The following is a 22,317-nucleotide window of genomic DNA, read 5'->3' as shown; positions in this document are numbered from 1 at the left end:
AGGTCCACGCACCACCTGAAGTTATGGAATTAGGACTTCTGTGACTTAGCAGGTAGAGGATGTAAAAAGTGTTGACTACTGTTTTTGTTTCTAATGGAAACCCTCCTCTCTCTCTCTCTCTCTCCTCTCTCTCCTCTCTCTCTCTCTCTCTCTCTCTCTTTGTATATATATATATGTGTGTGTGTGTGTGTGTTGTCAAAGAGGTGGCAAGCAAACTCAAGATATTCCATTTTACAAGAAATCATTTATTTTTTGTGCAGGATACCCTCCCTTACTACAATCAACTTAAAAGTAGTTGCTATTTTAATTGCCTTGACTTTCCTTCTTGTATTTTCAAATTATGATTTTCCTTTCATGCTGAGGCAAATAATAAATTAACTTTAAATATTTGTTTAATGTACAAAAACGTTTTTAGCGGGTTACGGCTTTCCTTATCATCAGCTTACAGCAATTATACAAGGGCTGTTGCTTTAGATTAAGCTGACCTTTTTATGCAACAGAATTTTGTTCACAGAGATAAAAAGACAAGAAAGATAATGTTTTTGTTTTTTGTTTTTTTGTTACAGCATGCTGGCAGGATATTAGCGTAGGCATAGAGTATCCTTTCTGGGCAGTTTTGATTTGTCCCAGCATGACAAGAAAATTATAAGTCAAAGAAAGGAAAAAAACAAACAAACTCATGTAGAAACTGTTATTACTTTCAGCATAACTGAAATAAATCCTGGTTCGCATGTGTGAAGAAAGTAGGTGATCAGTTCCCAAAGTGCATAATGTATGTTGTGTATGTATGTGTATCTATAATATACACACGCGAGAGAAATAAAGACAACTTGGCATCTTAGACCAAAATAGGAAAAAGCATCAGTATTGTTGGAAGTTTTAAAATAGGTTTCAATTTTATTACAAATGATAAATCGCTTTCTCCCTGGAGAGAGAGAGAGAGAGAGAGAGAGAGAGAGAGAGAGAGAGAGAGAGAGAGAGAGAGAGAGGATGTTTATTTAAAACTGCTCTATTGAACATCCTCTGCTCTCTTTTATCTCATCAGATATGCCGCAAGAATGTCTCACCGCGCTCTACGTCATGTTTATCTCGTTCAAACAGGATTCCTGCTCTAGTCGGCTACATCCCCCCCCCCCCCATTTTTTTTTTTTATAACTTGTTTTTGTGACATATCCACAATACCCTTTGTAACTCGACTGGGTTTTGCGTCATGCTGTTCATATTCGTCCTTTATGAATTGTGTTATCGATATACAGGTATTGTCATTATCATACCGCAATTGTTTATACACGCAATGTCGTTTTTCTCATTATTACTCCGTTGGCCTACTTTGCCGATCGCTGTAATCTACACCTTGAAAACTGTTAGACTCATGATATCGGCCTGAATTACGCATTTATCGTTACAAAGTTCGCTAAGATAGACTCACTTTGTCCAGCACTCTGGTATGAATCATTGTTTACTGGTATAACCAGGATCCATACAGAGATCGTGGGTATAACCTACTTGTGCGTAGTATTGCGTATTCTTTAAAAGTTCATCTTAGGTTAATATCTAATTCATTTCGTCATTTAGTATTTATTGCATCATATTTTTATTCCGAATCTTCAAGACCAACGTGGGTGTTGTAGGATTGATAACGGACTACGTCATAGTTAATATTTGGGGTTATTTCCATATGCCTTATATAATATTTAATAATGATTATAAGTATAAGGAAATGCTCGGGAGCCTCATTGTATATATATATATATTTATATATATATATATATATATATATCTATTATTGATTTGATTGCATTATCAATATTAAAACTCACAAAAGCTGTCGAATTTTTAATAAAAAATTTATTTCATCTTGAACTAGAATAATTTTATCCATGGGGGAGGTATAGTGCTGTTAGTGCGCCTCTCGCTGTTAACTGTAGGCATTACTTAAGGCTCGTTGCTTTCCACCCTCGAGGTCTTCCTCCTTTCACAACTAAAACCTTTTTCTCTGTTTCCCTTTCAGCGCTGAATGGTCTCATAGGCCCCAACACTTGGCCTTTGGCCTAAAATTTGTATTTTATTACATATGGAGCCGTGGACCTTTGCCTTTTTTATGACCTATTACTCAGCTGTTGTTTATTGACTTAAATATAATTATTTGAATGTTGGTCTCCTCTCGTGACTTAGACCTATAGGCCTATGGTCATTCTGTACTTGATTGCTAGGTTAAGAATTTTTCTTGAATGTTTGAGTATTCTCCAAAATTATAACGATAGTGTTAAATACTTCACTGTAACGTGTTTGAAAACTGGGAGAGGAGAAGAATAGAGGTATTCTTTCAATTTGGAGTTGACCTACTAGAGAAACTGCCCTCCTATATGTTTAATTGTCTTGTATTACATATGGAAACCGTGTTGTATAATATTTCCCAGTAACATGAATGATAATCGGAATTTGGGGAGTGCTGTGTGTACGTACTATATGTATGCATATAAGCATTATCAGTATATAGCCAACATTCTAACGTATTTAAGGTATCTTTTCTGGTCAGTTTGCTAGTGCAATCAGATCCCCTTGGTCTAGCGTTCACGCTGGTTGACGTTCACGGATAATTATATTTTTTTCGATCTCGTAAGGGGGTAGGGCCGTCAGTGCACCTCCTGCGATGCACTGTAGGCATTACCAAAGGTTCTTTGCAGCGTCCTTTCGGCCCCTAGCTGCAACCCATTTCAATCCTTTTACTGTACCTCCATTCGTATATTTATTCCAGCTTGCTATCCATCCTCTCCTAACGATTATTTCTTAGTGCAACTGCGAGGTTTGCCTCCTGTTAATCTTTCAAACCTAATACCTACTTTTAATTTCCTTTCCAGCGCTGAATGACCTCTTAAGATCCCAGTGCTTGGCCTTTGGCCTTGGATTCTTTCTTTGAATTTTTATCCTTCTTTCCCCGTAATGTTTAGGTTTGATGTCTTGGTTTTTATTGGTTTTGTCTTGTTATCTGTGATTATAGTCATATTTGAAACGCATGCATCCTGATACATTGATTTGAAACGGAGAACGGTAGGCCTATACGGTATTCATCGGAGGGTATTGCTTTTCTGTAGTTTTCTCGTATCTCAACCATGATCTCTCTCCTCTGTTGCAAGTTCTCTCTCTCTCTCTCTGATAATCGGAATTTTGTTTGTTGCTGATTTAGTGATTAGTTCTTTCTTTTACTTCTAAGCCCTGGGAGTTTTTTTTCCCCGCATAACCTTCTTCGTTAGAGGCATGTCTGTCGTTTTTGTTGTCAAACCCCCCTCCCGTTTCTATTTTCGGGCATGGATGCAATTCCTTTTTGGGCCTTGTCCTTAATTAAACGAATTTTTGAATTTCGATTATTGTAGAAATTTCTCGTTCATTATGTAACTACCAACGCAAGTTTTTATGCTAAGAATTGTTAGTTTTATGGAATTCATGATTTTAAAGAACTCGTTATTTTTATAGAATATTCCACAATCTTTGTTTTCAGTTTCTTGACACTGGTTTTCGCTTCTTGTACAAAGCCAGGGGTAGACAGTTCTCATTTTATTTATTCATATATGCCAAAGTCAAAGAGCCCTAAGAAGGCAATCTCAGCATTTGGTTCGTAACGTATACCGCAATTTTGAACGTTGATTTCCTTTTTTATCACGTGTGTGTGTTTTGCTTTCCTGGAGTCCATTTTAGTTGCTTAATAGGGTGTTTATTTATCTCCAGCCTCTGATGGTAGCACAGGCAACAAGAAGTCAGCTGTTCCAAAGTTATCGAACTGCAGGCATGTCCCTTCCGTTTCGAGCGTTGCCACGTCGGGAATTTTTAAGACTCTCCCATTTAATTCCGAGCATTACGAAATTTAATGTCGAAAGTAACCCTTGTACGAGTCTGTAGTCGCTACAGGATGCGATGGAGACCTCCAGTCTGATAGTAGAAGCAGGAGACGATCTCGGGGGAAAATGACCAGTTAGCAACTGCTACCTCGGGGGCGCCTATGTGTCTGCTCCAGACGGTGTGTGTGCGAGAGAGCGCGCCGAGTTAGGGCGGGTCTGGCCCGTAGGTTTTCACGATAATATCTCCTTTCCTCGCGGTGTATCATATTGCCGTGCTTTCAAACAAAGCTGTGCAGACGCTCGTTGTCTTAATCGTGTCCACGGTTGTCTGGCTTACCGTGACTGGGGCTGTGAATTCACGCTTTCCCGACCGGAGGGGGAAAAAAAGAGGGGGGGACTGGACTTCCATTAAACGTGATCTCTCGCTGTATCGACGAGGGGAAATAACCGAATCACATTACTCGAAGTTAAATGACTCATTAACAGTGCTTCTTCTGTCGTATCTCCCGGTGGACCTACAAATCACAGTCGTCTTGGTAAGTTGAGATATTTGTCCTATCTCTGGCTGGCCGTTCCTGTTGGTGTCTCTTTTTGTGGAAGGCAACTGTATTATCTGTACAGTTGCAGGGGAAAATTAGATAGATGTAAGATGGTCATCGATGCAGATCGCACGAGACAACACTGACGGTTTTTGGGAAAATATTTTGCTTGAGCGTTTTAGCTTTATCGTCTCACTGCGGAAATTGCAATCATCCTAAAAAGAGTCTTAAATACTTCCAAATTCACTAAGCACCTAAGCATCCTCTTCAAATGAGTGGCATCCTTATCTCTTAGTCCTACAAAACAAATATATAATTTTTGGATGATGTATTTTTTTTTATGGGTCCAGAGATAAGCGGATCGAGTGAGTACGAGAGCGAAAAATAACATCGATTAGTTTATTGACCTTTAAGGTCTACTCTTGGTAGAGCAGTTAGTTACCTTGACATTTGAGGAGGACATTAAAGTTCTTTGCTTACGGGTTTAGGAGGTATATAAGGTTTTGTAAGATCAACCGTGGTATTATTATTATTATTATTATTATTATTATTATTATTATTATTATTATTATTATATACAGTACCGTGATTCTATATACATCATCGTGATTCATATACATGCATTAGCTAAGCTACAAATGTCTTTAAATATCCAATTCGATCTACCTTGGAATTAAATGTATATAATATATAATGCGTGTGTGTGTACATATTTCCAATGTCAGCATCTCTAGCCAACTATTGACGTAGGCCTATCTTATTTTTAGCTTGTGAGGCCGCGTCTTTCTTGGCTCTTATCGACAAGCCTGTAGTGTGTGTTTGTGTGTGTGTGGTCTGTCTCAGTGTGAGTGACCTTGAATGAGCCCGGTGAGGTATCAGTGACATTTTGTGTGGCAAGGTCTGCATAATTCAGTGGCTAGAAAAAGCCAATCCTATTTTGGGGAAGAAGTCTCTCTCTCTCTCTCTCTCTCTCTCTCTCCTCTCTCTCTCTCTCTCTCTCTGGCATGCTTGGTATGAAATTACACCCAGAAGTATGACTGATCATGAGGGGAAGGTGTAACAGTGTATATACCCAGTTAAACCTGGAACTTTTTGCTCTTCTCGTAAGGTGGTGTATGTTTGTGTGATTATGTAAGTTGAAGAAAAGTGACTAAAAACACACACACACACACACACACACACACACACACACACATATATATATATATAATTATTATATATATATAAAATATACATATTATATTTAATTATATATATAATAATTTCAACATGGTAATCTTTACCCTGACAGGGATGGCTCACTGCTACACACAGACTTTAACTACCAAATCATGGATGAATCCTGAATGCAGAAAACTTCCATGTCAGAATCCCAGACAAGGGCAGTGACTTACCACATATATTTAGGACCCCACTTGTGTGTAAGTTTTCCGAGGTATTGAGAATTTTGTATTAATAGGGTAAATATGGCTTGATATTTGAAAGCATAATACATTACTACCGTAATGCAATTCAATTTGTATTTTAATATTGTACTACATACATTTTCATTGATTTATTGAATTGTTAATTTTTTTTTTTTTTTTTAGTAACTGATCTCCTCTTTCTGTATTAACTATGTGTATTATCTTCTGTTACTTTTTTTTGAGTGAATACCACAGTCTTTGGAAGCTTGAATTTTAATGCAATGGCCCTTATGGGCTTGTTCCATATGAGTAGGTTTCCTCTTCTGAATAATATATAATGATAATAATAATAATAATAATAATAATAATAATAATAATAATATTAATAATATGTGTAATGTTAGGGACTAACTATCAAACGTATGGAGACACAAAGGTTCGTGAGTAACGTTTGTGAAATTCCCCCTGGAGAATTCATCCCTGACATGTACATGCCCATTTGTGCTGCTTGCATATTAAAGGCCTGCCTTCCCAATATATCTTCCACTTCATCTAACCAGTACTTTATAGTAATGTTTGGGCTCTTCCCCTATAACACCTCTTAATCTGTTCACTCTCTCTTTTTCACTACAATAAACGCATAGTTAACCAGCAGAGAAATACTCGACTTCTATTGAAGTAAAAATATATTTTATCTGATTTTCACCTATGACAATTGAAAGAACATATAAGACCTTCGAATATGACAGAGTTGGTAACAACGTGTAACTTGGGGACGTTGAAGTGTTAACTTATCAGTCGTCGTCTGAAAAAAAAAACCAGACTTGGTCTTGCATGAGGAGTGAGTGTCTTATTGATTTTGAGGTACTGATTTAATGATTCTTACATAATGGAAGTACTGTATGTCTACCTTGGTATCTTTGTGCAGAGTTGTTAAGTAGAACTGCTACACTTTCAAATACATTTACTTGTTTCTACAGTTACTGTTTACCATTCCCAGTCAGTGCTGTATCGTCTGGTAACATCAACCATGTCATCTTTTCTTTCATAATAAAAAGCCATAATGCATGATTGATTGTTTTAGACCTACTTTTATGTCAACCAGCCTCTTTGTTATCTAAACATTTTAAATAATGTTTTGCTGTCATAAAGAAAACTGAATCTGTCTCAAAACCAGTTGTCTGCATTATGGTACCATACATCCTTAACCTTCACATTACCTCCTGATGCTTTATGTTTTTGTCTTCTTTGATACTTGCATTTGGTAATTGTTTCATAACAGATACTAGATCCCCGTATGACCAAACTGTATTTTTCCCCTAGCAATTATTCCTTCCTCTTATTTTATCCGTCAAAATCCTCACACATACCAATGACATTAGCACATCCTGCTGATCTTATGACCCCATCCTGGAATTTTGCTTATTTTTCTTATACTTACAACTTCCCCTTTTCTCTTTAACAGTGGACTATTTTTCATCCTTTTACTTCTTGTTATTCTCTTTCAGTCAGATTTACTTTTCATAATTATACTCTTTCTTCTCTTGCAATTTGAGCTTCCATCCATCTTAACTTTCTTTTTAATCAAGTAATGATCACATATACCTCCAGCCAATCCTTTTTATCCACTAGGTCCATCAGTCCACATCTTTGACATCAACTCCATACCAACATTTAGGTACTAGTATACAATTTGTTTTCATTACCATTTATTCTTTCCCAAGTACACTTTTATTTTTAATCCTGGGATTTTCAAGAGGCTCTTATTTTTTTATAGTAAGCCTATAAAAAAAAAATCTCTCTCTCTCTCTCTCTCTCTCTCTCTCTCTCTCTCTCTCTCTCTCTCTCTCTCTCTCTCTCTCTCTCTCTCTCTCAGTGACTGACAGTTTCCACAGACCAAACTAATATGTCAGGAGATAAAATTAAAGGCGAGTTGCTATTATGGAGACCAAAATCATGGATATTGGCAGTAATGAATTCTGGTAAAAATTCATGGTTCACCTTTTCAAGTGCCAGCAGCTCAGAGTCAAGCATAGGTTTGAGTTTTCTATCATCTCCCATCCCAGTGCAGCTTATCGAATTTTTGTATTCCTTGGCCATATGAGTTAAATGCTTAATTTACTGATTTTTTGAAATTTATTTATACAAATGCTTTGCATACATGCTACAAACATATACTAATCTACACTTATACAGGCAGTCCCCGGGTTACGACGGGTTTGACTTACGACGTTCTGAGGTTAAGGCACTTTTCAATTATATTCATCAGAAATTATTTCTAGGGTTACGACGCCTACAACGCTGATCTGGCAGATGAAATATGACACCAAAAAATGCAAAATAATTAATATTTGAAGGTTTTTTTATGAAAAATGCAATAAGAATGCAGTTTACGTAGTTTTCAATGCACCCAAAGCATTGAAAGTAAGGTTTTCTTAGGATTTTTGACGATGTTCCGGCTTACAACAATTTTCGGCTTACGACACGTCTCAAGAATGGAACCCCCATCGTAACCCAGGGACTGCTTGTATATACATAAATAATGAAAATATTATGATCTTTAGATATGAGTATACTAGTACTGAGCCTCAGCAAAAGAGCAAGATTGGGATGATTTGTTCATTTGGGTGAGTTTTATTTTAGCTACAACTAAAATGTAGAATAGTTTGCCTAGCACAGTTGTGGAATCTTCTAATCTCAAAATGTTTAAGCGAACGGTAAATTCTTTCCCGCTTTCTGCGAACGTCATTTGAATTCAGGTGTTTGGTTTTATTTTCTATTCCCTCCTGTTAATTTATTATCACCTTTTCCTGTAACCAGTTTCTCTGCAGGATGATTTCTCTTTTGAGCCTCCTTCCTTGGAAGTATTCTCACAGATCTTTTACAGTAAAAGGATGTTCTTTAGAAGGATTACTATTTGAATAAGATGTTTCCTCATAATAAGGTGTTTGATGCAGATTACTGTAAGAAAATATAATGGTATTGGACTTGGGTTATCATAGTATTTCTTAGACTAAGCATTATTTCCCTTCTTTTCCTGACAGAGGCAACCAGCATCTGAACATTAGCTCGCAGTCACCATTTGTCAAGAGCACATCAACACCTACACTAGTAAGTAGATTTGCCTCAATTTATCTTGCACATCTCATCATATAGATTATAAGTTGTCAGTGGATATTTCATGTTTTTCATTTTTTGTTTTTAGCACATTGAGACAAGAGTGCTCGAAATAATAGATATTTTAGGTGTGTACTGCTACTAACTTTGCCAGGACTACTCTTAACCCTTTCATGATTTTCAGAGTATACTTTTGAGTAAGGTTACAGACATTTAAGATTGGAATAAGGGTTGCTAAAGCTAGAGCTTAAGAGCTTTCATGTTTCTGTTGTGTGAAGATTTTGAACTGATGGATGTAATTTTCAGAGGCAATGTAACTATTGAGTAGTATTACTGTGACAAACAACTTTTGGTCTGTTGATCTGTAGGTCTTTAGTTAAACTACCGGAGTTGAGATTTGACTCTGGATTCTTGCAGCCTTCCCCCCCCCCCCCCCCCCCTTCCCCCCCCCCCCCCCTCCCCCACCTTAAAACTGATTTATTAATAAGTAGCCACCTACTGAAGTATTATCAGTAATTTTAAAGGCATGATTTAGTCTATCTTACTGCTATGGACTTGTAGTGTCTGCCTAATGAGTTTTTTCGTATTTGAGAGAGGTCCAAGTTGGAGCAGGGAAGAGTTAAAGATCTTGGACAGACTGGTAGAAAGAAAGGGATGGAGATTCTGCTGTGAGCTGTGCAAGCCATGTTGAAGGCTGTACTTCTTATAAAGACATTGCAGTGCAAAGTGTTCCCAGCTCCCTTCTAATGAATATAGCACAATTTATAGTTTTCTTTGCAAATGCCAATGGGTAATGACAAACACAGTTAGTTAGAAAAGCGGCGTTTTCAGTATATTCTAACCTCTCTTTCTAAACCAGAGATAATAGGCCTCAGCTTAGACAGAGGTTTGTTTTTATGAAGCAGCTGTTGTAATATGAATAACACTTTGAAGTCCAAATTCTTTTCTATGCATATTTATATTGTACTCTTTATAGGGCTTATTACCATGGAAAACACGGCCATTTGGATCTTTTGGAATTAATGCAGACAGGTTTGGCACCCCTGGATACCCGTCACCTCTTGATCGTTTCAGGTAAAGTGTTTTTCGGCGTTATTTGTGTTGGCTCATATTTACGTTCATATATAAGTCTGAGGTGAAAAATCTTGAATATGAGGATGTACTTTTTACAGTTAATTAAGTCAATTTATAAGGGAGTTCAGGTTTCAAGATTATGGGTTGTGCTTTTGCATTATTTTTTTAGAACTGTATCTAAGGAGGAATTTTATTTATACCTTTAGGTACCTGGAAGTTTTAACGTAGTAAACAAAGTATCTTAATTATGATCCAAGGAAATTATATGTACAATATTTACATTTATTTAATCGTCATTATAATTTTTGAAAATATTGAATTAGTATGTGACTGGTCTGTGACCATATAAAAGTAGGCTGTATAATGGAAGAGCATATGAGTGAGTATACCCTTTTGAACAATATTTTTTTCACTATCAGTGTCCCTGCTTTTACTTTTAATCTCAATACGTATTCCCTTTCTTGTTTGCAAGATGACAGCCTGGTGTGAAATTTGTTGGGTGGAAAAGTGATGAAAGTTGTCTTCCCTCAAAAACTCATTATTCATTTTGAACTAGTTTATGCTTTTTTTTTTGTTTTTTTTTTTTTTTTTTTTTTTTTTTTTTTTTTTTGACCAGAATTTGATTGGTTGACTGTATTTTGTTTTAAAGTCTAATATTATGGAGGTTTTTATTAGACAAGATGTAGTTTTTCTTGTCATCATGCTTCAGGGTTATTCAACTCCACCTTTGAATTAGTATTTTGTTCATGAAACTTACCTGTCAGATATATATATAGCTGTATTTTTCCGAATCCGACAGAAATCCAAACACCCACGACACACGCAGTGGGAGTCAGGTGGTTAGCACCCACTCCCGCCGCTGGGAGGCGGGTATCAGGAATCATTCCATTTTCTATTCATAATTTTTCTGTCGCCGGTGCTGGAAACACCTGTTTGGCAGCACCTCCGTCCAGATTTTGGAAACTTACTAGCTACTTGAGTATCCCTTTTGGTTTTTCTTTGGTATATGAATTGGATCGGTGGCTTGGCACACGTTGACTTTGGTTTTGATTTGACATTTGGTATTGATTTTTCTTTGATCAAGATGTCAGGGTCTAGTTCTGCTAGCGCTAGATTTTGTTCCATGTCTGAATGTAGAGGTAGGCTACTGAAAGCTTCAGTAGACCCACATTCTGTTTGTAAAGTTTGCAGGGGGAATGAATGTACGTTTGAAAGTCGTTGTAAGGAGTGTGAAAGACTAACAGAGTCGGAATGGAAGGCGTATGAAACCTATCTTAAGAAACTTGAGCGAGATAGGTTAAGGAGGTCTTCCTCCAGGAGTGTTTCAGGTAGGCAAGATTTAAAATTATTCTCCTGCTAAACCCTCCTTCTGTAGATTATGCTCCCTACCCCTGTAGTGTTGCCTCCGGCCCCTGAGGACAGTGTCGGTAGAAGGTAATACATTATCGCTAATTCTTGAATCGATTCGTAACTTAGAATCAAAAGTGTTAGCTCTGGAGAGCAAAAGTGAAGAGAAGTGCAGTGAAAGTGCCCCTTGTGTAGTGGAGGGTGCGTCAGATCGGCCTCATTCCGCCTCTAGAACCTAGACCTCTGCTTGACTCCCAGATTACGGGGAGAGAGCATGTCGAAAGTCGAAGGAGGGTTACGAGGAAACCCCACCGATCTGGCGTGCCTTCGGCAAGCTCTGACGAACATACCCAGACTGCCAAGAGCGTGCGCGTGCACGTCTTCTCAAGGAGTGCTTTTCTTCTTCTGAAGCTTCCTCCCCGCGCGAGGGGTGGGAGCTCTCATACCGCATCACGTCCGCTGAAAAGGACGGCTCGCGTTCGGAACAGCTTCAACGTCCAAGTTGTTTCTCCGGAACTTTGCTCGTCGCCTGATAGTGCGTTTGCTGCTTTTCCTCCGCAGAAAAAGAGAAGCGTAAGGATTATTCGGAGGCGAGTCTTCCCTAGATGTTTCTTTCGAGCGCCGCAGTCGCTCTAAGGTGCGTGAAGCGGCGGTTCCTGGGAGTAGCAAGAAGGCGTCCCCTCGCCACTCTCCTGCTCACAGGATGCAGCCCCTCCCCAGAAAAGGAGGCTTCACCTACAAGCAAGATTCTCCAGTCTCTTCAGCAGCAACTTCGAGATGTTTTTCCTTCGAGAGAGACTGTTCCACGTCGCCGTAAGAAGGATGACAATCTTCCTGTAAGAGGTCGAGGCGTTCGCCCTCTCCCTCTCCTCGCTCATCTCTCTCTCCGTTTGAGTCTCCCTCTAGAGTTCGTTCTGCTCCCCAGCAACTTTCTAGAGGAGGCGAGAAATTCGTTTCTCGCTCTCGTGAAGCGGTTGTTTCCGCTGCTACGAAACTTGTGGATAAGAAGCGAGTTTCTTTAGATGCCGAGCGCGGCTTCTGTGACAAAGTCAAACGCGCTTTAGTGGACGCCGAACGTGACTCGGTGCAAGTTTCGCGAGCGCCAGTGGACGCTCAGCGAGTTTTAGTGGACGCTCGGCGCGCACCAGTGGACGCTCGGCGCGCATCAGTGGACGCTCGGCGCGCACCAGTGGACGCTCAGCGCGCACAAGTGGACGCCAGGTGTACACCTGCGGCGTTTGAGTGCGCTTCTGTCGGCGCCAGTAGATTTGGCTTCGGACGCCAAACGCGCGCCTACGGACGTCAGTTTTCCACTTCCGCAAGTGCACAAGCGGACCGGCTGGAACTCTTCCTGTTACGCCGTTCTTTCTCTTTTGAGAAAGCTCGGGACTCTTCTTTACTTCCTCCGACTTCTCCAGTGGTCTGAAGAGGAAGTTAGTGCGCTTTCGTCGAAGTGGACGAAGAACAGCAGTTGGCTCCAGTTTCGACGGACTACAAGGTTTTGACTCGTTTACTTCAGTCAGTCTTTGCAGACACTTTCCAGCCTGAAGCTCCACGTACTCCTCACTCTCAGTTTTCGTCTTCCAAGCTGCTAAGATCTCGGGCTTTGTGAGAATGAGAAGTCGCTTTCTACGAAGCAAGCTTTTAGAAAGGTCCATGATTGGATGGAAAAGAGGAAAGCTTCAGGCAAGACTTCTTTCGCTTTACCACCCTCAAGACTCGGTGGCAAAGCTGGTATGTGGTATGAGACGGGAGAAAACGTCGGAGTTAAGCTTCCAGCCTCACTCAAGGAGACTTTGGTAGCATTGTAGACGCCACCAGAGATCCTTTTTGTCTTCCTCGAAGGTCTCGTGGACACATAGCGAGTTAGACTTTCACTTAAAGGCCTCTTCAGGACGAACTAGAGGTCTTTAATTTTCTTGACTGGTGCCTGGGAGTATTGGATGCCAGGTCCTAGGTAGTTCTGATTCCATCAATCTGGGGGAGCTGTCCAGTGTATTGTCTTGCATGGACAAGCACCGTCAGGGATGGTTCTGAGGAATGGCTGCTCATTTCAGCACGGGACTGCTTAAGAAAAGAGCACTTTTTTGCAATTTTACTGCAAAGTCGGTCTCACCAGCGCAAAGAGCGGATCTTCTTTTCGCTCCTTTCTCAGAACATCTCTTCCCCCAGTCTATGGTAAAGGACATAGCTGCCAGTCTCCAGGAGAAAGCAACTCAAGACCTTCTGGCACAGTCTTCTAGGAAGCCTACTACTTCTTCGTCTTCTGGTCCTCTGCTTTGAAAGAAGTCGAAGCCCTTTCGATCCGCATTCTTCCTCGAAGCCAGCCCCTCGAGGAAGAGGCTCTTTCCAGAGGCAAGACTCCCGCTCCTTCCAAGAGCAAGAAGTGAGAGGTAAGGTCCTTCAGACACCGGTAGGAGCCAGGCTTCTACATTTAGCGAAAGCTTGGGAAGAGAGAGGTGCCGACGCTTGGTCTCTGGACATCGTCAAGAAGGGTGTACAGAATTCCTTTCCTGATGTTACCCCCGCGTGTCTTCGACACAAAGGATTTGTCTCCGTCGTATCAGGGAGAAAAGCAGAAAGTGCTTCACGATCTACTAGATCAAATGATCGAGAAGCAGGCAGTGGAACAGGTCTTCGACCGGAGTTCTCCGGGGTTTTACAACCGTCTGTTCCTAGTGCCGAAGCGTCAGGGGGGTGGCGCCCCGTTCTGGATGTCAGCAGTCTAAATCGCTTCGTTACCAAGCAGAAGTTCAAGATGGAGACACCTCAATCCGTGCTTGCAGCTTTAAGACCGGGGGATTGGATGGTCTCGTTAGACCTTCAGGACGCATACTTTCACGTCCCCATCCATCCCCGATCAAGGAAATACCTGCGGTTTGTCCTGAAAGGGAAGATTTTCCAATTCAGGGCACTCTGCTTCGGTCTCAGCACGGCGCCGATGGTGTTCACCGTCTTATGAAGAACGTTGCGAGGTGGCTCCATCTTGCGGAAATAAGGATCTCTCTCTACCTAGCGACTGGCTTATTCGAGCCTCATCGCAAGACAGGTGTCTGAAGGACCTTCACACGACTCTGTCGTTAGCGAAGTCCCTGGGACTTCTGGTGAATCTCGAGAAGTCGCATCTGACTCCTTCTCAATCCTTAGTCTATCTGGGGATCAGATGGACTCAGTGGCTTTTCGTTTGGGCTTTTCCGTCCCAGGGGCGACAACTTCAATGCCTGGACAAAGTGTCGGCCTTTCTAGGGAAGGAAACATGCTCGGTGAGGGAATGGATGAGTCTGCTGGGGCCACCATTTCCTCACTGGAGAAGTTTGTTTCTCTGGGAAGGTTGCACCTCCGACCACTTCAGCTTCCTCTCAAGCAATTGGTCACGCAAACAGGATCTAGAAGAGGTCTTGTTTTTGACGGAAGAAGTGAAAAGCACCTCAAATGGTGGTTGGATCCAAAGAAGCTTGCGGAAGGACTTTCGCTCAAGCTTCGGAACCCCGACCTAGTGTTTGTTCTCCGACGCGTCCTCCACGGGTTGGGGAGCAACACTGGAGGGAGAGAAGTGTCAGCACCTGGAGAGGGGAACAGGTGTCCCTGGCACATCAATCTAAAAGAACTCTCAGCGGTTTACCTTGCTCTAAGGTTCTTCGAGGAGGAAGTCTCCAGCAAAGTGGTTCAGATAAACTCGGACAACACCACAGCCTTGGCATACCTCAGGAAACAGGGGAACTCACTCTCATTCTCTGTTCGTCATCGCGAGGAATATCCTGATTTGGGCGAAGTCGCAAAACGTCACGATTCTGACAAAGGTTTGTGTCAGGCGTGGAAAACGTGCGAGCGGACCTTCTCAGTCGGCAAGGACAGCTTCTGCCGACGGAATGGACCCTTCATCAGGAAGTATGCCAGGCGCTATGGAAGCTGTGGGGACGTCCTCATGTGGACGTTTTCCGCAACTTCCCGAACGAAGAGGACTTCCCGCTGTTGCTCCCCAGTTCTGGACCCGGGAGCAGTGGCAGTAGACGCCTACTGTGGAATTGGTCGGGACTAGACTTTTACGCTTTTCCCCCATTCAAATCCTCGGGAAGTAATGAGGAAGTTCGCTGCATCAGAAGGAGCAAGAATGACCCCTCATCGCACCCCCTTCTGGCCAGCGGCCGACTGGTTCACGGAGGTGATGTCCTTCCTAGTAGACTTTCCGAGGACTCTGCCCCTAAGGAAAGATCTACTCAGACAGCCCCACTTCGAGAGGTACCACAAAAACCTCCTCCCCGCTCTGAGTCTGACTGCGTTCAGACTATCCAAGAAGTTGGCCAGAGCGAGGGGGTTTTTCAAGACCTGTGGCAACGGCGATTGCCACCGCAAGGAGGCCCTCCTCAATCGCAGTTTACCAATCAAGTGGGCTGTCTTTAGAAGTTTGGTGCAGAAGGAAGGGCATTTCCTCCACCTCAAACCTCTGTGAGCCAGATAGCAGATTTCCTTCTTCACTTAGAAAGAAGCGAAACTAGCCGTTCCCACGATTAAGGCTACAGAAGCGTGCTTTCTGTGGTCTTCAGACATAGAGGACTCGACTTAGCGAATAATAGAGACATTCATGATCTCATTAGATCATTTGAGACTGTGAAAGTTCTCCAACCTAAAGTACCATCGTGGAACTTAGACGTGGTACTGAAGTTTCTCATGTCGAGTCAATTTGAAACCGCTCCATTTAGCCTCGCTTAGGAATCTTACTAAGAAGACCATTTTTCCTAACCGCTCTGGCGACGGCGAAGAGGGTTAGCGAAATTCAAGTCATAAGCAAGCATATTGGGTTCAAGGATCATAGTGCAGTTTGTTCCTTAAGTCCTACGTTCTTAGCAAAGAACGAGAACCCTTCCAACCCTTGGCCGAGGGACGTTCGAGATCAAGGGGTTGTCGGAGCTAGTGGGACCTGAAGCTGAGAGAGTCCTGTGGTCCTGTCAGGCTCTCAAGTTTTATTTGCAGAGAACCAGAGCATGCAGAGGTTCTTCGGAGAACTTGTGGTGCTCTGTGAAAAAACAGATCTTCCGATGTCGAAGAATGCACTGGCATTCTTCTTAAGAAGTACGGTTAAGGAAGCCCATGAAAAGTGTAGTGAAAGTGACATGGAGCTTCTGAAAGTGAAAGCCCACGAGTTGAGGCTATTGCTACTTCGGTGGCTTTTCACAAAAATATGGCAATCAAAGATAATTTGGGCGCCACTTATTGGCGAAGCAATTCGGTGTTCGCTTCACACTACCTGCGGGAGGTGAAAGCAACATACGAAAATTGTTACTCGCTCGGACCATACGTCGCTGCAGACACTGTTTTGGGGGCAGGAGGTAGCGCTCATCCTATCCTTTAATGTTTAGGGGAGTTTTTTAACTTGTGTTATGGTTGTGGGGTTGACCGCCTGCGGCGGATCTCCCTTTCCATTAGCTTAGTCTATGTGGGAGGATCTTTTGGTAGGCTACGCCAGGTGGTTTGGTTTTTACTTCGTTGCCCTCATTTGTATGGTCAATGGTCTAGTCACGTCGTGGTCTCGCCCCTGTTGACAGATCATCTGGAGTGCACCAGCTAGATTAGGTGTCTCTACCTCGCTGGCAAAACTCTAGTAGCACAAGCAGACTTACGCGGCAGTAACCACGAAGTCAGCTATGCTAACAGGTAAGGAATCAAGATATCAATTATCTGCATATATATGTTTCCTAAATCTTCTATTCTGTCTACTCCACCACCAAAGGTGGGATTCAGCTATATATATATCTGACAGGTAAGTTTCATGAACCAAAACTGATATTGTATAATGATACAATTAAGTTTGTTCATACTTACCTGGCAGATATATATAATCAAAAGTACCCACCCACCTCCCCTCAGGAGACAGTGGAAATAAAAAATTATGAATAGAAAATGGGAATGATTCCTGATACCCGCCTCCCAGCGGCGGGAGTGGGTGCTAACCACCTGACTCCCACTGCGTGTGTCGTGGGTGTTTGGATTTCTGTCGATCGGAAAAATACAGCTATATATATATCTGCCAGGTAAGTATGAACAAACTTAATTGTATCATTACAATATCATTTTATATACGTATTTGAAAGTATTTGTCTGACTGTAGTATTTTATGTCTGACCTCAGTACATATACATAATTTGTCTGCTCTCTTTTGAACAGATGTCGACGCCAGTTGTCACAGTTACATCACAATGCCAGCTTTTCTCACTTCCCCAGAGTTCCCAGCAAGTGTAGTAGGTTGCATCATGCGGCCTCTGTGTCACGTCTTAGTGTAATGCCAGGTATGGAGCTTGAGGAGCTTAGTAAAATTTCAAAGATCCCTTTAGTAGGGGACATTTACTAACTAACAGGCACCCCTCTCAGTCTCTCTCTCTCTCTCTCTCTCTCTCTCTGAATTTTCCTTTATTTTTATTGAAAATGTAGTTTTCAGTATTGTGTTTTATTATTATTAAGCCACCTCATTTAAAAATAGTAGAAATTATTTTTTCATACAATCAACTTACCTGTCAGATATATACATAGCTAAGACTCCGTCGTCCCCGACAGAAATTCAAATTTCGCGCCACTCGCTACAGGTAGGTCAGGTGATCTACCGGCCTGCCTGGGCGGCAGGACTAGGAACCATCCCCGTTTTCTATCATATTTTCTCTGTCGCCACCGTGGTATCAACATTGTTGCTATTACCTCCTGACTTAGATTCTTATTTCATCCTTTGATCATCGTTTCTCGGCTGGCTTTTGGTGACGTATCTGGATCGTGTTTTTGGCATTCGCTACTGTGGACGGTGTTTTTGGAATTGCTTTTTTGGATTTTTCTCAGTATGTCTGATTCAAATGTGAGTGTGAGAATGTGTGTGAATGTAGGCTGCAGGGTGAGGATACCGAAAGCTTCGGTTGATCCTCACACTGTATGCCGTAAATGTAGGGGGTTTCAGTGTTCTGCTAATAATACTTGTAATGAATGCGAGGGATTAAATGCAGAAGAGTGGAAGACTTTAACTTCTTATTTGAAGAAGTTAGAGAGGGATAGGGTTAGACGTCTGAAAGGTGTGAGTTCAAGGAGGCCTATTGAGCCTTTTACTGATAATTCTAATCCTACTGATTTAGATTCTCCCTATGTTTCTCATTCACAAAGTGGTACTTTCGGAATCGCACCGGTACGGGAAATCGCCGATCTGAAAGCTACGATTCGAGACATGAAGTCCAAAATGGCGGACTTACAAGGTAAGGCTAGTGAAAGTGAGCATTACAGTGAAGTGAGTTCCCCCCAGTTGTTTTGTGGAGGGGGCGTTTGATCGTCCCTGCGACGCTCCCAGGCCTAGACCTCTTCCAAGCTCCCATGCCCAGAGGAGAAGGAAAGTCGAAAGCCTTAAGGAGGTCGTGGGGAATCCCCAACGGTCAGACGTCCCTTCAGCTAGCTCTGTTTCGTGCAGGCTGCTCAAGGACGCTCTAGAAAAAGCGTCCTTCGTGAGTGTTTCTCATCCTCTCCCTCCTCCCTCACCTAAACGAGGGTGGAAGGAGTCTAATTTATCGAGGCCTCTGAAGCGTCATATGAAAGAGCCCGAACTTGACTCGAGCCCAGAGCGTTTCTCAGATGACGCTCCCTCTTCTATTAAGAAGGCGAAGTGGCGTCAGCGTCACCCGACGAGTACGCAGAAGTACCCTTTCCTACTTCTCCCCCGATTGATGACGAAAGGCGTCATGCAGTTGACGTGGGAGAAGCTTCAAGGAGAATTATTATGGCAGTTCAAGAGCAACTGGCCTCTCTAGTGGGAGTTTTAGCGCCTCGTAGGAAGGACGTTGCGCTTCCAATCAAGAAGTCTCGTCCTCTCTCCCCTGCTAAGCGAGAAGCGTCATGCAGACGTGAAGCTTCTAAACATCTTACAGAAGCTTCGGGTTCGAGAGCGAGAGCGGTTGCTTACGAAAGTTTCGTAACGCCAGAGAGACGTGAGACGTCTTTTAGACATGAAGCGTCTTTGAAAGCTGTTGGTAGACGTGAAGCTCCAACCAATATTTTGGCGCCAAGTAGGACGCCTTTTGAGAGCGGAGCGTCTTCCAGGCGCGAGGCGTCATCCGGACTCGCAGCCAAGTAAGCGGGAGGCGTCAGCCTGGACGCTTGGCGGACGAGAAGCGTCATCCAAGCGGGAAGCGTCTTCTATTTATCGAGAGAAAGCCTGAGCTTTGGCGCCTTCCAAGGCTATTAAAGCGGGGAAGAGGAAAGAATATCATTCCCTTAGCCCCTCTCCTATTAGGAGTTTGTCTCCTCCAGAGGAGGAACGTACAGAGGTGGGAGCGGAGACTCATTTAGATCCCGAGTTGGAAGGAAACTCGGATGAAGAATATCAAGGAAGAGAAGGACTGTCGAACTATAAAGTTTTGACTGCCTTGCTTCTAGAGGAATATGGAGATGAATTGACTCCTGCCGCTCCTCCTTCTCCGCGCTCTCTGTTTTCGAGTGCTAAGACGAAGAAAGTTCTTCGTCTTTTCTCAAAAAGTGAAGCCCACCATTTCAAATGAAGAGGGTCCTCTACAGAATCCTTAGACTCGTGGATGAAAGTTAAGAAGGACTTTAAGACGTTAGTAAGAACGGTCTTCTGCATGCCATCCAGCGAGACTAGCTGGTAAAAGAGGCATTTGGTATCAGACGGGGAGAGAATATGGTATTGCTCTCCCGTCTACGTCAGAAGCAGACTTTTCGACCTTAGTTGACGCTTCACGTCGACAAGGTCTCAACTCGGCACGGATTACGTGGGGCATTTCTGAACTGGACCATCTCCTCAAGGGGGACTTTCATGTATTGGAAGTTTTCAACTTCCTTATTGGTCCCTTGGGGTGATGTCCAAGAAAGCCCATGATTCGGAAGGAATCGACCAGGAAGCCCTTTTGTGCATATTGTCTTGTAGGACAAAAGCGGTACAGGATGGCTCTTTTGAAATCTCCTCTTTGTTTGGAGCAGGTCTTCTAAAGAAGAGGACGGTATAATGGTGCCTTTTTAACCAAGGCAAGTCTCCCACGCTCCGAGGGCAGCGCTGCTGTATTCGCCTTTGTCTGACTTTTTGTTCCCTTCTCAGTTGGTGAAGGACATTGCTCATTCATTAACTGAGAAGGCGACTCAGGATCTTCTGACGCAGTCAGCAAGGAAGAAGAACTGCTTCTACATCGGACAAGAAAGGACCGAGTACATCGGTTCAGCCCTTTTGAGGTGGTCCGACCTCCAGACCTCCCGCAAGAAGGAAGGCTCCGGAGAAGAGAGGTAGGTCTGCCTTTCGTCCCTTTAAAAAGGGAAAATGAAGCTTCTCTCTCCAAGCACCAGTAGGTGCCAGGCTCCTGGGATTTGTGGAGGCCTGGACACTTATAAACACAGACGCGTCATCGTTGTTTATAATAAGGAAGGGATATCGTATCCCTTTCCTGAACACTCCTCCCCTAACGTCAATACCAAGGGAACTAACAGCCAGTACAAGGATCCTGTGCTGAGGGATACTCTCGATCGATGGTGGAACAAATGTGGGACAAGAGAGCGATAGAACTAGTACTAGATCAAAACTCCCCGGGACGGGGTTTTACAATGCCTTTTTTCTGGTTGCGAAAGCCTCGGGAGGCTGGAGACCAGTACTGGACGTCAGCTCTCTGAACAAATTTGTTCGGAAGGAGAAGTTCTCCATGGAGACTTCTGCTTCAGTCCTGGCGTCATTACGACAAGGAGATTGGATGGTGCTCTAGATCTCCAGGACGCCTATCTTTCACGTCCCGATCCACCCTTCATCGAAGAAGTACCTCCGTTTCATGACGGGGGGAAGGATCTTTCAGTTCAGAGCCTTGTGTTTCGGCCTGTCACAGCTCCTCAGGTCTTCACAAGCCTGATGAAGAATGTGGCGAGGTTTCTTCACCTCAAAGGAGTAAACATCTCTCTGTATCTGGACGACTGGCTCATCAGGCCAGATCAGAGAGAGAGTGCTTGGAGGACCTGAAGTTAACTTTAGATCTGATCAAAGCGTTGGGATTGCTCGTGAACCTCGAGAAGTTCGCAGCTGACCCCCCAGACAGGACTTAGTCTATCTGGGGATTCTGATGGATTCTCGGGGTTTTCGAGTATTTCCTTCGCAAGAGAGAATCGCAAAGGTTTGCTGGATAGTCCTCTCTCTTCTTAAGGAAGGAACATACGTCGGCGAGGGAATGGTTGAGCCTTCTAGGGACCCTTTCCTCTCGCTCGAACAGTTCTTCCCGCTAGGAAGACTTCATTTACGTCCGCTTCAATTCTTCCTCAAGAAGTCTTGGAGTTGGAAAACTGGACAACTTTCGGATCGTCTTTTCCCATTCCAGTGGAGATAAGATCGCACCTGGAATGGTGGTTGCCCCCTCTGGAAGAGAACAAAGGGATCTCTCTAAGGACACAGAACCCAGACCTAGTGTTGTACTCCGACGCGTCGGAGAAAGGTTTGGGGAGCAACATTAGGCTCGAAGGAGGTGTCAAGGCAGGCCTGGGAACCGCACAGTGACTTGGCACAGTAACTGCAAGGAGCTCTTCGCCGTGCATCTGGCTTTGAAGAGTCTAGAACCTCTGGTGTCGAACAAAGTATGCAAGTAAACGTGGACAACACCACCGCACTTGCCTACATTCGAAAACAGGGAGGGACTCACTCCTCGTTCCTTTACGAACTGACGAGAGACCTTTTGATTTGGACGTCTCACAGGAACATCTCCCTTCTGACAAGGTTCGTGCAGGAGTAAAGAATGTGAGGGCGGACAGACTCCAGCAGGAGGAACCAGGTCCTTCATACAGAGTGGACCCTACACGAGGAAGTGTGTCAAGATCTCTGGTCGCATGTGGGGGACACCTCATGGGATCTCTTCGCCACATTCATTTCCAGAAGGCTGGCAGTCTTTTGCTCGGTCGTGGAAGATCCAAGAGCTCTTATGTAGACGCCTTCCTGCTAGATTGGTCTCGAGTAGACGTATATGCTTTTCCTCCATTCAAAATCCTGGGAATAGTAAT

At 43.0% G+C, this 22,317-nt stretch overlaps 1 protein-coding gene across 1 annotated transcript in view; it reads left to right on the top strand.

The window, feature by feature from the left end:
• LOC135218624 (uncharacterized) overlaps positions 1 to 22,317 on the top strand; it is a 203,917-nt gene that overhangs the window by 6,882 nt on the left and 174,718 nt on the right. The window contains exons 2-4 of the mRNA XM_064255061.1: positions 8,826 to 8,892; positions 9,875 to 9,972; positions 17,482 to 17,603. Of these exons, the coding sequence (XP_064111131.1) occupies positions 8,826 to 8,892; positions 9,875 to 9,972; positions 17,482 to 17,603 (287 nt within the window). The remainder of the gene's footprint in view (positions 1 to 8,825; positions 8,893 to 9,874; positions 9,973 to 17,481; positions 17,604 to 22,317) is intronic.

Source organism: Macrobrachium nipponense, chromosome 9, assembly GCF_015104395.2.
Source record: "Macrobrachium nipponense isolate FS-2020 chromosome 9, ASM1510439v2, whole genome shotgun sequence".
In the NCBI taxonomy this organism is placed as follows: domain Eukaryota; kingdom Metazoa; phylum Arthropoda; class Malacostraca; order Decapoda; family Palaemonidae; genus Macrobrachium; species Macrobrachium nipponense.
This window is presented reverse-complemented; position numbering and strand designations above follow the sequence as displayed.